The sequence below is a fragment of the Myripristis murdjan genome, chromosome 14, assembly GCF_902150065.1.
Source record: "Myripristis murdjan chromosome 14, fMyrMur1.1, whole genome shotgun sequence".
Taxonomy (NCBI): domain Eukaryota; kingdom Metazoa; phylum Chordata; class Actinopteri; order Holocentriformes; family Holocentridae; genus Myripristis; species Myripristis murdjan.
The window spans coordinates 16,524,203-16,541,175 of NC_043993.1; the positions used below are offsets into that span (position 1 = coordinate 16,524,203).

At 40.3% G+C, this 16,973-nt stretch overlaps 1 protein-coding gene across 1 annotated transcript; it reads left to right on the forward strand.

Annotated features, from left to right (window-relative positions):
- Nucleotides 1-264: 264 nt before the first annotated feature.
- On the forward strand, nucleotides 265-14,760 carry LOC115371144 (dixin-like). Its single transcript, XM_030068313.1, has 21 exons — nucleotides 265-475; nucleotides 1,300-1,429; nucleotides 3,080-3,205; nucleotides 4,070-4,301; nucleotides 4,589-4,690; nucleotides 6,825-6,922; nucleotides 7,025-7,128; nucleotides 7,961-8,044; nucleotides 8,373-8,426; nucleotides 8,645-8,695; nucleotides 8,827-8,931; nucleotides 9,167-9,220; nucleotides 9,370-9,441; nucleotides 10,596-10,667; nucleotides 10,842-10,907; nucleotides 11,241-11,390; nucleotides 11,475-11,538; nucleotides 11,623-11,719; nucleotides 11,868-11,976; nucleotides 12,885-12,964; nucleotides 13,051-14,760. Exons 1-21 carry the CDS (start codon nucleotides 413-415, stop codon nucleotides 13,058-13,060), a joined length of 1,923 nt encoding a protein of 640 aa, XP_029924173.1. The 5' UTR covers nucleotides 265-412; the 3' UTR covers nucleotides 13,061-14,760.
- Nucleotides 14,761-16,973: the final 2,213 nt, after the last annotated feature.

The following is a 16,973-nucleotide window of genomic DNA, read 5'->3' on the forward strand; positions in this document are numbered from 1 at the left end:
GTGTCACTGTGTGAATGCCATCCAAATGATTTAAAGTTCAAAGTGCATATTTCTGTCTGTATGCTGCTGTTGTACATTGTGGAATTTAATGTATGTGTTTTCAAAATCAATAAATCAATACATCTACGCCTACGGCCTCTTATTGCGAATTCCGGAAGTCATTTTCACGCCGAATATATTCGTTAATATAATCTTTATTTTGAAAATGTGGCCGGAAGTGGTGCTATACTCAGGGTCGTTGACTTGACACCGGTCTGCCCTGAGTAACGGGGATTGCCTCGTTCCACAATTGTCTTGGTTTGTTGACGTTTGCTCAAATACAGCAGCAGCTAGTAACGGGAGGTCTGCCCTCATTGTCCGGCCATAGCGACTGCCCATACGAGAGTCAGTAAATGGGTTTTCGTGTAAAAAGATGATCGCCTCACTTTCGAAAAGGAGCTTGCTGGATGATGTTCTTCATGAGGGCTTTAACGAGGTAACGTTAACTTGACGTTACTAATGTTAAAGTTTGTTAACTTCAGGGTTAGCTAGCTTACAGCCCGTGTTAATTTAGCAAGCTGAACAGAGACAGAGTCGCCACTTGCCAGCCAGTAAAGTAAAAAAGTCCTTCAGTTTCGTATTAACAATTTAATCATGCAATTTAGCCCGCTGTTATTGCTAACGTCAGCTGGCTAACGAGAACGTAGTTTACTGTAGCGGACAATGTAATTAATGAATGATAGGCAGCTCACGGATCTGTAACGTACGTTATGATGCTATACATCAAATTTTCACCGACAATTCAAGTAACCAAGGAACAAGGACGCCAAAAGTCACTCTATAATATTTTCAAGACTGTAATTCAGCTATTTGCAATTTGAGTTAACATTATGTTAAAAAACGGGGTGCGTTCTTTGTAATGTATCCCGGACGACGGGCCGTCACGTGACCAAACCAGACCGGTAAAGGTGGAGCAAGCCGTGCGAAGCGTAGTGCTGGAAAGTCAAAACTGTAGGTTTCGGCAGTCCGATAGGAAGACAGTGAATCCATGTATTTGATTCAACTTTACAAAAGGGGTCATTCATTCATAGCCAGTTGAACAATAGGCCACCCCCGCCCCCCTTCCCTGTTCCAACATGATAAACAAAGAAAACTCATCTGTTATGCCATGAACCCAGCCTACCCCGGCATGGTGTTGGCTCCCATGATATGATACATATACTGAAAGCACTGTGTGTGTGTGTGTGTGTGTGTGTGTGTGTGTGTGTGTGTGTGTGTGTGTGTGTGTGTGTGTGTGTTCAACCGATTGCTGCACTACAGCAGCAGCTTGCAGCCTATGTTTCGTGGGTGAATGCTCAGCTGAAGAGGAAACCGGGGCTGAAACCTGTCACTGACCTCAGGCATGATCTCCAGGATGGGGTGGTGCTCATACACCTCATAGAGATAGTTGGTTAGTACACACACACACACACACACACACACACACACACACACCCCTCATGAAATTTACAGCACTAGCATCTTGGTTTTTGGAGCCACAATTGATCATGGTGCAATCACACAGACTTTGGATAGCAGATTAGAATGTACTGAGGGCCTCTGTGTTGCACGCAGTTACTTTTGCATTTTTGCTACTTTGAAGTGTAACTACACATTAAATCAACATATCTTGATCATTTTTGGTAAAATTGAAGTATAGTTTAACTGAAGTTATTATGCAGCCACTATGAAACAACAGCCATTATGCAACAACTGTCAACAACAGAGGTCTAATGAGTTGGTAAAATATTTCTTCACAGTGCCTTCTTATTGGTCACAGTAACCACAGAAATATCTATTTGTACCACATGGTTATGTGTTGCAATAGGCATGTTTTGTTCTCACCAAAGACGCTTTTTGCAAATGCTGTGTATTTGACTACAGACATTTAAACTGAGCTGACCAAAGATCAAGCCACAATTTGAATTTATTCACGCATAATTGCACTGTTGTCATATCTATCATTGATTTTCAGTTGAACTAGTGAGCAAGTCTCGGCTGACCATCAAGCCTTTATGAGATGATTACATTACATGCTTATAAACTATGTCTTAGCTAGTGGAAGTTGTGAAAATTGACCCCAGGAATGTAGTTCCCCTCAAAGGTGACAGGTAGTAAAACATTTCCAAATACCCCAAATGATCTTTTTGGGCTGTTGCAGTAACAGGATGCTACAACTCATGTCTTGGTCGGTCACAGCACGTCATGCATTTCAAGATTCATGATGTATTCTCCTTGTAAGAACTGCCTGAAAGTGAAAGCACGCACAACTGCAGAATCACGTTTTTCATGTAAATCTGCCATGTTAGTTAAAGAATGTCCCCTCTCCTTTTAATAAATGCAGTGATATTGCCAACATCAAAATTTAACAACATTTTACAGGCCGGTTACGCATGTGCTGCATCCGCATTTTCTCACTGAACTCAACAGAGTGTAGAACTTAATTTAGCTACTAACCCCTACCACAGATATTTGAGAGAAACACAAACCTGTGCTGAATTTTGGCCATGCTTTGTGTCTTTCAGTACAGGCAGCCTGAACCACAACCTCCACCTTTTAGTGCAATGTTCTGCTATGAAATACTCACATATAATTAAAACATCACAATCCATATTGAAGGAAATCAGTGTTTTTGGTGCAGACTAATTTATTACCTCATTCAAAGTGGAAAATAATTACAAAATTGATGCAATAAAACCCACAAGAGGCCTGTAACATTCTGATGAAATTTAGTCAAGCTGAAGATAGTTGATACCATCCTAATGCGGTGCTAATGGTTTTGACCTTTTAATGTGAAATTATGCCACTAACACACAGACACACAGACACACACACAAACACACACACACACACACACACACACACACGCACAAGCTTTGACTAACTTTCAGGCTGCTACATAGTCCTGTAATAAAACACGTTTAGCTGTATGTCAACCACAATGTTTGCTCCAGTGGTAATAGCAAGTTGCTCAGGCTCAGCTGTGCAGCGATATAGTTTCACATTTGCAAATAAAGCATTTCTTTGTTCATTTTCCCCCAAATTTTGTACATTTTGACAGCCGGGGAAGCCCTGGAGGGAGTGAATTTTGTTCCACAGAGCAGAGAAGAAAGCAGGATGAATGTAGAGCGAGTCCTGCAGTTCATTTCCTCCAGACACATACGAATGCCCCACATATCCGCAAGAGGTAAAACTAGAAAAATCTCTCTCGTTCTGTGGTTTCCTTGCTGTTTCTCTGCTTCAGCCTCCTTCACTTGGGTTCACTTTTTGGCTGCTCACCTATACTAAAGTCAGAAGATTTTTGTGACCCTACAGTTTAAAGCATGTGGGCTGATGCATGCAACCTTTGGATTTCAGCCATTAAGGTTTGATTAGGAATGTTTCTGTTGATCCCGCTTAGGGCTGGGTGATATATTGATGCTACATCACAAAATGAAAAGAACAAAGAAGTCAGCACTATTTTCCACTGCATGAGAAAATACAGATAGTTCGCTCGGTGGTCATTTCCGTAGGAGACACTGGAAGTTTACAGTCTGTATTCTCTGTATGTAAGTACTGTATGTCAGTAAGAAATATTAATATTGTGACATGAGACTCACCTTTGATTTTGCATATTGTAATATCTCAATATGGCATAGGTGTTGCTTTTTCTAGTTTTAAAGGCTGCATTACAGTAAAGACAGGCAAATTAGTGAACTGTTCTAGCCGTTATTATTTGTCGCTACCTGCTTGGTCATCATATCCACAGTATTAATGATTGTTTCCCAATAATCTCTTGTATGTAAATATATTATGAAAGCAGCAACCATCATGCCCACAACATCATCACAATATTGACATCATGGTATTCAATCAAAGGTGTCTTTATATTTAATTTTGTCTTATTGCCCAGCCCTAATCCCACTGTTTTATCTTTTGTCTTTAACCTGTTCTAGAACGTAATATAAAATAATTTAAAAAAAAATGTTGTTTCAGAGGCTGTCAGTGGTAGTTAGATGAATGGTTGCATTTAATAAATTACAGAGACAGATACAATCCTCTCTTTGTGCAGACATTGTCGACGGTAATCTGAAATCTGTGATGAGGATCATTCTGGCACTGGCTGCCCACTTTAAACCAACAGCCAATCACAGGGCTGCCTCTGGAAATGGGCGGAGTTTGACGAGAGCCTCTGCCAACCACTACCCTCTGTCCGCGGTCGCACTTGCACAGGGCGCCGCTGCTGCACTGGCATCAGCACGACTCGATGCCTCACAGCCGGCACGAGCCACACACCTCCGCAGGTACACACAGTCACACACACTGACGCAAACTCCTGGAATTATTTCTGGTAGTGTAAGAGGGTGTAATGGTTTTGCAATAAGGGATGGACAGCTATTTCAGTTTTGAGATCTTTCTTTGCCTTCCTAAAGTTAGTTGTATAGTCTCTGCTGTCCCCTGCTGGACACACACCCACAATTAGCACACTCATTACAGTAAATAAAAGTTATGTCTGCATGTCTGATATTACACCTATAAGTCACTTAGTGGCGGTGAAACGGTAACCTCGGATTTGTCCCTCTTTTTTCAGTGCATGGGGGTTGGATGAGGAGAGGAGTGTGTGTGTACGTGCGCTGGTGAAGCAGTACGAGAGAGGCGCTCCGGATGAGCCAGACACTTCTCAATCTGGCAGGTAATCTGCCAATCTGCATTCACACAAACTCAACAGTCTCACAGTAGCTGTGATCATGTATAAATTTTAAATGCTCCCCAACAAATGCACTTGAATCACCTTAATTCAATGAAGACCCAATCTATTTAGGAACTACAAAGAAACTGTTTGTTAAAATCCATTGTACCACTCTGACGGCATCACCACTCTCACAGCCCGTTTGTTTTCCAGCACAGATTGGCTCTTTTGCTTGAGATGAACAGTTTGTTAACCCTTTGAAACCTGAGCAAATTCACTTTTTTTTTTATGTTTGTTTTTGTTTTTGTTTTTTTCAATATATATTATGCATTACATTATATGTTTAAAATTAAACTGTTAGAAAAATTACAGTGGAATTACCAGAAAATTATTTAAAAATTTGGGAAAAAAGCAAGAACATTATCACGAATTTGCTACAGAAAATTAGTAAAAATGAGGAAAAAATTATTTAAAATGATCAGAAAATTAATTTATCTATAATTTTAATCAGTATACAATTAAAATGAAATAACAACAAAATGACCACAAAATGACCAAAAAAAGCCCAATTTAAATTCTTTTAAGTGTGCCTGCTGCCCGCGTCACTCTTCATCCTCATCCTCTCCTTCAGTGCACACCAGCAAGTGAAAACCACAGGGTTCTCTCACTGCCAAACAAAGCATGTGATTTAAGCCCTCAGTACCTCAGAGTACACTCTATCGTTGTGTGTGTGTGGGTGTGTGTGTATGTGTGTGTCTGACAACTGGAAGACTTAAGGGCAGTAGAAAAAAACACTGGCAATGGATGAGAGCGGACAGAAATAAATACTTTTTATATCTCCTCCAATCACATGCTTGATTTGAGGTCTCCTCTATTCTTATTAACCGTGACTGTGTGTGTGTGTGTGTGTCTGTGTGTGTGTGTGTCTGTGTGTGTGTGTTCATTAAAAGTGAGTAGTTTGTATGTTTTATTTCAGAGAAAGGGATAAAAGAATTTATTGTTACAATCTGAGACTTTTGCACCTTCAAGCAACATATGAATAGCAAAATTAAGTGGGAGATGCTAAGCAGTGTCTGCTGCTGTAGTTGTCATGGCAATGCTTTGTAGATGAAGGGGGGGTGGAGGGGTGCTGGGTGTAAGGGAGGAACAACAAAGCTTGTTGGGATGCTGATAGCAGACAGCCACATGAAGAGTGAAACTTAGACTGCTGGAAAATAATATGCAGAGTCTAGACCAACCATAACTGACTATGGGAGGAAAACAGATTAAATGGTAAGGCCAGACAGTGTGTGTGGGATGTGTGAGTGTGTGCTTAAGCTTCTTTTTAACAGTAACAGTATTCTACATTGCTGAAACGAAATGTGAAATGAGCCTGTAAATACAGTGTAGCGCTTCTGTGCTGTCTGTGTTCAATTTGCCGTGGCATGCAGAGATTTGGGGAAAAGGTGTTTTTTAATGGCAAGTTGGGATTTTCTTTCGTATATATTGCTTTTGTCTTTGCTCGCTCACAAGTCCTCTCTGTTGAAAGCTGAAATGGAGTTTAAACAAAAGAAACAGTCACGACTCAAGACACTGCTCCTCTTAAACAGACACTGTCTGTAGAAAACAGTTTCCATTTATAAACAGTCTTTTTAAACAAGGTCGTTTTGAATTTCACACATTTTCCGTGCTTTCTGCCTGTATAGAAACTACAGAAAGACAAACATTTAAGGCAATAGACTGACATTAGTCTGTTTACTTTTTTTATAGACTTTGTTTCTTGGTTTTTCACACAGAATTTAACAATAACATTGATGCACTTGTGAATGGCTTATGAGTAGTCTGTTTACTTGTAGTAATTTTTTTTATCAGGTTTACCAGATGAAATGCTGTCTAAATTTGTTCAAGTAGATATTATACATAATGAACAAAAATTGGTTGGCAGTTTAAGAAAAATCAGGCACTCAGGTGAAAAAAAAAAAAGCTTTTATTCAGCCAGAATAAGCAGAACCCATTCGTTCCAGAGCAGGGCAGACAATCTTTGCTTTATTTTAGATATGACACATTTTGATGTGGCAGTTGCGCTGTACTTGTGTGTGTGTTTCTTCTCATGTTTCTCTGGAACAATGTGAGTAATTAATGCTCTTTCCTGCTGTAGTCTTAGCTCTGTAAGCCCTATTTCGTCCCCAAGAGCGCCCCCCAGCTGCCATGCAGAGGACAGACAGCAGCAGGAGAGCCAGCAACAGGAAAACTTAGGTGACTGTCCACTCACCTACCAACCTGGTGTTCAACTGGAGAAATTCAAGATTTATTGTTGAACATGTTTAATACTGTGTGTGTGTGTGTGTGTGTCTATAGAGGAGTCACCTGTTGTTGCAGTGACGCCCCTTTGGGAGGACTCTCTCAGTGAAGCTTTGGAGAAGGAAATGCAGGAGACACGTAAAATGGTGTCAGCTTTACAGGTACATACAGATTTGACATTTGTGTGTTGTTGCTGCTGTAGTGCTATCTACCACAGCAGTGCTCTACATTTCATAGAAAAGGTATATAATCAATGTCCTCAGTTAAACCTGGATATACCATTGGAACACGTTTAAAAATCCAAAAGGTTTCCCTGTGAAGGAGTCTGTGTAAACGATCACCACCCCGATGGATGCCTTTACCAATTCAAATCCCTCTAGCCTCAGTAAGGGGTCATTACCATCATGTGCCTCTTTTAAGTGTTTCCCAATGGGATAGTCCACATTTTAATTGCATATTTGTGTCCTGAGAGTCTGTCCTTAATTTGCCTTATAGTGCGTCCTACATAAAAACAACTACATGGGCATGAGAGATGATATACAGTGTAAGTGGAGTTACAGTTAATAAAACCTCTTTGTACTGTCTTGAGTTATCTACCAGCGCATAGAGAGGAAAAACCATCACGCACTTGTAAGTGTCTTATTAACACCTGTAATCACTGTTCGAATGTGACTCAATCTAAGGCATTTACTTGACTTGAAAATGGGAAGAAAGTATTTTAGTCATGGAAAAGTTGGGAAACTTTATTTATTTATTTATTTATTTTTATTTTTTTACCTCACACTGCAAAATGTACAAAGAGTCAAGAATTATTTTTTGTTTCTTCAAGTGACTACACACAAACACTATGCTCATTATAGCCGGTGCACGCAACATACATCAGATCGATTACAAGCTCTGGGCTTTAGACGTCAGAGAACACAACTTTCTGAAGTGTGGTTTGCTGCAAATTACAAACTGGAGTCACATGTTGTGCCCCGTGTGTTTTTGCAGGCTCTGCTGCTGCACGGCTCGCTGCCTGAGGACGAGCAGGACCTGACTCTGAGTCTGGAAGATGGCAGCACTGAACAGCAGCTGGTAGTGATTTTGTCTGTGATTTTATTTTTATTTTTCTCAAGCTCCATGTCATGTTCTTTCTCGATCTCCCTCCTTTCTCTCATTTACTCTTTACCCATGCTTTGTTTCGCCAGCTCTTTGTGTTCGGCACGGATCACATTTCTTTTTCTTAGCTGTGTGTGTGTGTGTGTGTGTGTGTGTGTGTGTGTGTGTGTGTGTGAGACTACATGGCTATGTGTGTATAAGAAGGCGACACGGGTATCAGTTTTCCCTCTTTTATTCCATCAGTCCTCTGTGGTTCTCACACACGCACACATACGTCCCTTGTTTGTCTCTCTCTTTTTTCCAGGTAGTCATTCGCAGCCGTTTGGACCAGAGCATGGAGGAGGCTCAGGAGCTAAAGGTAAACAAGTGTCTCAGTTATTCATTCATTCATTTTTTATTTCTTTCTTTTTTTTTTTCAAATAATCATTTTCTCTTGGGATATGTTTTATTTTATGGCACAGAAGATACGTGTAACACTTCATTTGATGGTGCAAAGGGCACATTATTCTTAGGCTGTAAGCTTTTGGTGTGGACTGTGATTAATATTTAATTCAAAGTGTCTGCTGGTTGCTTTAGAGGGAACTGTTGCGCTGTAAGCAGGAGATGAGAAACCTGCAAGGAGTCAAGGTAACACACACACACCAATTCCCACAATTCGTCTTACAACTCAGTTGAGTTCTGTGGCATCTCTTTGGTAAAACCTGAACTGAAGCTGAGGAGTGAGGCATCTTTCTGCCTGTGTGTTTGTGTGTCTGCAGGAGGCCCAGCAGCAGAGACTGTGTGCTCAGGAGGCCTCAATACTGCAGATGAAGCAAGAACTGCTCAGAGCCGACATGGCCAAAGATGAGCTCAACAACCAGAATGTATGAAGCACACTCTGCACCGACATTTCAAATAAGAGTCTCACTCTGTTTCCAACAATGTGCAAGCATCATATTTCTCTCACATTTTCCAGTCTTTGATACACACTAGGACACAAGCAGTTTTAACAGTCAATATTTTCCACTATGGAAACAATTGTAGCACCAGTGTTTTACACATATTTTGAATGGATGCTGCATAGTTATCTCCTCTTGATAATCTTTTTGTGCAATGTAGGCAGAGCTGCAGTGGAAGCTGGAGGAATGCAACAGGCTGTGGGGTGAATGCAAGGTAAGGCACTTTAAACCTGTGTTTGTAAATGCAGATTCTTAATTTGTAATGGCCCCCCAACCTTGTATTAAACAGTAGCTTAACATCTGCATATTGATTCTATACTAAACAATACATATGTACCACTCCCTTTGACGGGCTGGTTGCAGAAGGAGATGGGACAGAAAGACAGACTACTGCAGCAACACAAACACAAGCTGGAAGAAAGCCAAAAGCAGCAGGTATGTCAGTTAGTTTTAAGATATTTTGCCCCTCTAGTAATAAATGATGCTCTATAAATGCTTTGTTGGTCTGTTCACCATTTAAGTCATGTGATCTGGTTCTGGACGTTGGGTTTCACTTTTGGTTGACAGACTGTTAGGTTGTGGTTTTAGGTCAGAGAAGTCCTAATAATGTGGAGTCACTGCATTTCCTCCGGTACTGAAGACTTGTTCTGAAGCAAGCATATGGGTCATGTGATATGGTTTGCATAGCGCGGGCTCATTTAGTAAACCTGTGCACTGTAACATATCGGGCCAGTCAGCCAGTGAGAGGGAAACTGCCTGCTTTTGACACTGTTCACTTGGGCCTTAAATCGAACACACCCATTACTGCTCATTAACCACAGGCACAAACACATGCTTGTTACTTCCGCTGCACAAACAATATATTTCTACAGAAATATTCTATATAATATCGCAGACTTTGATATTTTTATTTTATATTGTGCAATTCTAGTGGCAACGCAACATGAGGTCAGTTTTTCAAGTCAAATGTAGCCAAGTTGCCTCTTCAAAATCAAAGTGACAAGCAACTTGCGGTTGCAGACAGTGAGAAAAGCACAGACACACTGCCACCTGTAATATTCCTAAAATATTTCTTTGGTATTTCTTAAGTCATTCAGTAGTCATTCGCTGCTGTAGGAAATTTGCTGCCCAGATGCTCTTATCTCTGTAAGAAACAATTAAAGGGGAAACACTGGTAACTTAATAGTTTAACAGTGAATCACCACCTATGGCTTTTCTTTTACTAAAAGCATGGTAGAGATACTACGATATAGTGCAGTAGTTCTCAATATGGGGGTCACGACTGCCAGGGAAATGCAAGAAGGATCAAGGAGCATCTGCAGCAAGTTGCAGTATAAGCTTATGCAGCTTGTTCTACAGCAGGTGATGTTCAGGACACTGAAACATACTGACATTGCAAAGACCAAAATTTAATCAGTGTATAAACTGTAGATACACATGGTTATAAATATGAAATTAAATACACACAGTTTGTGAAAACTGTGGAATAGAATAAAATAATAAACTGTAACATAAACCCTGTTTTTGGATCCAGTGTGAGGATAGGTATCCTTGTGTATTTTGATGGCTGGCTCTGTGTCTCTTTTCAGAGTGAAATGAAAAGAGAATTGGAACATAAAAGCAGTTTGTTGCAGGAACTGGCGGGTCAGGATCTGCAGCAGGTAATACTATTTCTATACTGTCTCTCTTCTGCTCTAAAGTCTCAAATAAAATTGATCATTTTTAGTTCACATTTTTATACTCCAGTCTGGATCTGGCAGTGAGCAGTGGAAAAGAATATGTACATTACCAAAATGACAGTATTCATACTGTTTTTTTTTTCTTCTTCTTTCCAGATTCCTGCTGACACTGACAACAATGGATACTCTTACTCTGGCAAACCAGCTCCCTCTGTATCAGGGGTAAGCGCTGTCTGTACTGAACTGGCTATTCAGTTGCCAACTGTACTGAACTGTACTGTACTGCCTGGCTGTGGCAGCACTACAGTGTTGTGATTGTGTTATTAATAGCATGCTCACTCAAAGCGTCACACCTCTGATCGGCAATAATTTCTAAATTATTATTATTAACTGTGTGATTGTATATGCATTGCTCACATAGGCTTAACGTTTCACACAATCCATTTTTCAACACAAACCTCTGCTGATACTTTCAAGGGTTTTGGCACAAACACTGATTTCCTCTAGAATTTTTGTTTCCTGTCTGATGCGGTTTTCATGTTTGTGCTCTGTTAGCAGGCGGAGGAAGTGCAGCTGCTCAAAGATGCACTCAAGAGTTTGAGGAACAACTTCAGAGAGCACGACCCCCAGCACCACACGCTCGACACCCTGGAGCAGGGCATAGCATCGCTCGTAGACAGACTGCATGTTTTACATACATACCGGGTACACATACAAGCATACACCCACAAATTCTGATCTAATGTAAAGACATAAAGGTCAAACTAAACATTTATCTACCTGCTGCAGGGAAGGGGGAAGTCTCCAAGACGTAAAACTGCACATACAGATTCTGACTCCTGGCCTTCCACAAGTAAGACATTCTTGTCATAAACAAACACACACACACTTGTATGATTTTACTGACATAATGACAGTTTCCTGTTGTTTGTTGCAGAGGTTTCTCATCCTCATAGCAGCCCCTCTGCCTTCACTAAAATTCTTTATTTCACTGGCCAATCCCCAAAGCCCTCTATGATCAACATACCGAAGAGGTGAGTGTCTGTGTGTCATGGCTTGCAGCTAGCACTACCATTTGATTGAACGCCAGCAGTCATAACAAGATATAGTTAGGGTATAGCTGAAGGCCAAATGTAGAAAAACTAACACAAAATATCAACTTGTGACCATTACATTATCCAGGCTTGGTGAGGTGACTCTCAAGGACGTTAAGGCAGCTGTAGATCGGGAGGGAAACTTCAGATACCACTTCAAGGCCCTGGACCCCGAGTTTGGCACGGTTAAGGAAGAGGTAAGAGGAGGCCAGGAAAATGGTAGTGAGTGGATGATATAAATAATATAATAATATAAAAAAATATTAAGAATTACAGAGTGTAACACATTTTTGCTATTTTTCTGTTGTTTGCAATTTCTTTTTTTTTTTTTTAATTAATTAATTTTAGGGTCGTTTCTTGTTAAATTGCTCGGTACCTCTTGTCCAATGTACTTGAAAGAAATCAAGTTAATTTGCTCAGGTTTCAAAGGGTAAACACTAGGCACACTGGTCATGAGGGAAAGTCTGTAGAAAAGCTTAGTCTGTGGTGAAAAAAACGTCCAATGGTTCATTGGTCCTTTGGTTTATTTTGTGTAGCAGCACTTGCTGGGGGGGTGATTGTGGTTTGTGAAATACCGATGGGGGTGAATCTTGTTCAGAAGAACAGTTAGCGCTGAATGACTCAGTGTGGTGAGATGAAGCACTTGCATTGTCTGTAGAGGAGAGTATGAGGACAGAGCCGGCAATGTTACCAAAGTCCAGGGGGAGGGGAAGAGCGGGACAGGATGAACTCCTTGTGTAGCCCGAGGAGAATGGTGATGCAGGAGAACTGAGCAACAGGACAGGACAGGGTGGGACAAGTGATGATTTGACAGTAGGAGACATGCCAGGTACAAGAGAGGCAGGACAAAAAGTTTTAAGAGTGGTGTAGGAAATTGCCATGGTGCCAGTTAAGATTTGTATACATAGTAAGATTTCAGCACATAAACAGGCAACTGGGGTGTAATACATCATATGTGTGTGCAGGTACAAAGCCATGCTGTGATATAAAGTACCTGAACAATGTCAGTGTATTCTGGTTTTAGAATGCATTTAAATTGCTTTGCATACAGTGAAACAAAATCGTTGTACTGTATCATTGTGTGTGATTTTCTGCCTGTGAGCAGGTTTTCCTGGACGGGGCAATCGTTCCTGGCTGGGAAGGAAAGATTGTGGCCTGGGTGGAAGAGGATCATGGAGAGGAAAGGTAATAACACACACACTCTCTCTAGCTCTCTATCACGTACTCACAGCCATCAGCAACTCTGTATGTTTTTTGTTTCCTCCCCCCAGACCATTGTAGGTTCAAGCTGAGGAGCCTTGACAGCCTTTGCTTGTTCCTGGTTACTGTAAGCCCAGACACTGCAACAGCCACGGAGAAAGGGTGATGTGGACAGAGATTTATTAGCAAGATAATACTTGTCAGGTATTATCTTGCTAGAGATTTGGCTCGACCAGATGATACTACTGCCCTACTCACTGTGAAAACGGTGTTCATCTGTGACTCACATCTGGAATAAGTTACAGTTCAGTGCCTTACTAAGGAAATGTTATTTCCATGTGCATATTTGTGAGTGTGTGCTCTAGAGTGGACCATAAAGTATGTTTTTGTCCTTGTTCCCTCAGCCAGGATTACAATCAGTGACTACATGTATATGCAAACTGCATTGTAATGTGATTATCAAAAACTGGACTTAGTGGTAGCTGGAAACATTACTTCTGAATGACTGATTATTAAGTCACAATAGCTTCAGTTGGATTGGCACAAGTGGAGCGACTCTAGTCCAGGCCTGAAGATCATATGAGGGCTGTTGATAGTTTATTAGTCAGCTTTCAACCATTAGTGTCCTCTATCCTCCTTCAGCTTTCCCTCAGAGAGAATACCACTGAATGTCAACTCAGACATACTGTATGTTGTTTTTAGCGCTTTTGTATGTCAAACTGTGGCACTATATATAACAGACAAAAAAGAAAGAAAAAATTTCTGCAGCCACTAATCTGTGAAGTCACACCAATTTACAGTATAACTCCACAGAGGATGAAAAATTGATGGTGACACTTTCCAAGAACATTATCTAGGGATAACTGTAAATTCTCTTGTTTAGAGCAAATAACATAATACATAATGCATACAATAATAGTAACATAATACAAAAGTCATTAGGATAGAAAAACTCAAACTTTGCACGAGTCCTCAAAGTTCCCCTTCACGTCTAATAAGACACTGTAGGCTATGCAAGAGTGTGACATCACTGATTATCATCTTGTTTCTCACAATTATTATCTTACAATATGGCAGATGTAGGATAAATGTTAACTAACCGAACCACCCAACACATAAACACAAATTTATCAGTAGTTTTCCCTTCAAAAGCACACAAGACCCAGTGTTAAAATTAAAATAGTGTTACAAACAGCTGAACAGGTGAAGTGCTTGATGTAATTAATTCACATATGGGTGGGAATCGCCAGATCTGTTATTGTAGCCTACAGTAAACCATTTCACAAAACAGAGGTCATAGCACACTATGCAAAAACAGTCTCACTCTGGCATTCACGTGGTCTAATACAGATACTGCCGTTTGAAAAACCTGTGGCACTGCAGGCCGGTGATGCCAACTGAACTTTGAGAGTCTGCATTTGTAGAGAATATTTTACAAAGCATCTGTGCCTGTGCCACAACAAACAAGAACATACTCCCAAGATAGTTTGAACGTAACTGGGCGAATGTATCTGTGCACATGAGTTTGTCTTGTCACAAAGGTTTTATGCTTTTGTTGATGGCTAAACAATTTTTGTCTGTATTTTGCAGTCGAGTGAAGCACAATTTACCACTTGGCTCTTTTTGAGGGTGGTAATGTGCATAGCATAGCAATTAATAATGAGAAGAAAAAAGGAGATAATATTTATTTATGTAGCACATTTCAAAATAGAGTTAGGAAGTGCTTCACCAACTAAGAAAAGCAGCAATGACAGTGTAAAAAAAAAAAAAAAAAAAAAAAACTTCAAAAAAAAAAGGAGTTAAAAATACTAAAAAGAAAAAAGTGCCAGTCAGTGAGATAAAACAGAAAGAACAAATAAGACAAGACAACAGTGATAAAATGAGCAGCACGTGTAGTCTTGTCTCCACACTTGGAGTGCTGCACAGGTTCCTCCACATTCTGACCTTCCTCTGTGTCGCAGGTAAATATATTGGACAGATTACAGCTTCTCGTTCACATATAACATGTTGCTGCCCTATAATGTGTGTGAAGTATGTGTGATGGCAAGATGTGGACATGTAGTGAAGGGAGGCCGCTGTAGTGGTGAACAAGACAAGGACAAGGAGAGATTTATTTGTTAAGAAAATAAGGTTATGGTCTTACGGTGAGACATCAGCGTAGTGCAGCTCTTAGGCCAAGTAATATGCTAGTATGTGCTGAATGTGCTGCTTATGGTTTAAAAAAAAAAGTCAAAAGTAAAAAATTAAATGTCAAAAAAATCAAACCCATGAGATTTGGGTTTAAATATCAAGCTGTAACACACACACATACACACACACACACACACACACACACACACACACACACACACACACACACAGTACACTCAGACTGAGCTGCTGTCACTTGATATGAATGATGCTGAAATGTTTCTCGTCATGTAGCAATGTGGATTATCAGATACTGTTCTTTTGTTTTTGTTTTTGTTATGAAGCTGTTTTGTACATTCCTGTAAATTATTGATCAGCCTTGACCCTTTGAGATGAAAGAGAGAGGTTTGTAGCTCCTAACGTAGTTGGATTGTGTAAAGAAAGCGTCACGGCACGCATTTAAAGAGAGGTTTTTTTTTGTTTTGTTTTTTTTTTTGCAGTGGGTGTGAATTTGGCTCTAGAGATTTAAACACTGACAGCAAAAGAGTAAGTATTACTAATTTATTAAGGCCTTTTTGCGATATGCAGTAGTATGAGCAGCTGTCAGTATTATGGTGACTGAGACTGAAACTGGTCGTCACACTGGCTGTTTGAAATCAAAACGTTTGCTTTCACTCACAAGCCAATAGAAATATGCATTCCATAGAAACAGAGACAAATGCCATAATTGCCTATAACATTTGCAGTTTGTGTGTGAGATGGTCATTTCAATTTGTTATGCTCACTGAAAATTCTGTGAAAATGAACATATTGTCGGCTCAAATGTAAGATTGGTCATTACTGAGATTATTGTGAAAGAAAACTTGAGTTTTTTTTTTTTTTTTTTTTTTTTTAAATAAAATTACTGGCAAGATGATATTTGTCAAGCAGAGATTTGGGTTTGTTGTGTTCATTGTGTTTTGGGGACGGGGAAATTTGCAGAGTGGGAAATGTTAAAGTGATGTTCAGTGTTTTTGGATCAGGCCGTCTCTCAGAAGAAAGTTTCAGCAAAGCGTGGTTTCCCTGGTTTTGCAGGCTAAATGACCCACCTTTAATGATAAATGACAAATGATAGACTGCGGTAATGGGGTGTACTATCACTAGTCATTTAACATTTTTAATTAAATCATCTTTGAATTCATCATATCACTTAACAGCTGATTAATATCATAAATAGTTCATCAGACTTTTCATGTCCGTTTTTCTCAAACCTTATTTCTCCTCATAATTACAAATCATACCTTAAAAACCCCAAATTCTCAGAAAGCTCTTCAAATGTGCCTGTACCTGTGACATTTTTCTCACTTTTTGGGGTTCATGTGCTCTCATGAAACATAGGACGACTGGCTCTCCACACATGTTTATTGGTTTGAATCTAATCCTCATCAGCTGCATGTCACCTGGGTCGGGCTCAGGTGTCAATGGACACTCGCGGATCGCAGGCCTGGAAACGTACTGCAGCAGCTCCGGGCCTATACTGCCCCTGTGCGGTTGATTAGGTAAGTTACATTCAAATAGACTTTTACGACATTTCCTAACCAGAGATGCCAGGTTGAACTGTGTAGTGCCGATCATTTAAAAAATCATATTCTCAAGCACATGTGCATTGATCGTATTGTGTTTTATGTTTGCTTTCACATGGGGGAATCTTACTGGTGTCATTAACATTTCCTTCACATTCCCTTCCCAGATTTAGACCGTAGGCTCATTTGCGACGGTTGCTGACAGCCGACGGTAGGACAAGACGGAGAGCCGTAAAGTGCGGTGTTTTGGACTGGGAGGTCATTAGAAAGTGAGGAGCACGGGCCGGTTAACGGGACTGGGA

Excerpts from the sequence above, each read along its gene's own strand:
- LOC115371144 (XM_030068313.1), top strand. The coding sequence starts at position 413 with ATGATCGCCTCACTTTCGAAAAGGAGCTTGCTGGATGATGTTCTTCAT. Across the intron at positions 8,427-8,644 it reads AGGAGGCTCAGGAGCTAAAG|AGGGAACTGTTGCGCTGTAA; the intron begins GTAAACAAGTGT and ends TGGTTGCTTTAG. Across the intron at positions 9,442-10,595 it reads AAGAAAGCCAAAAGCAGCAG|AGTGAAATGAAAAGAGAATT; the intron begins GTATGTCAGTTA and ends GTCTCTTTTCAG.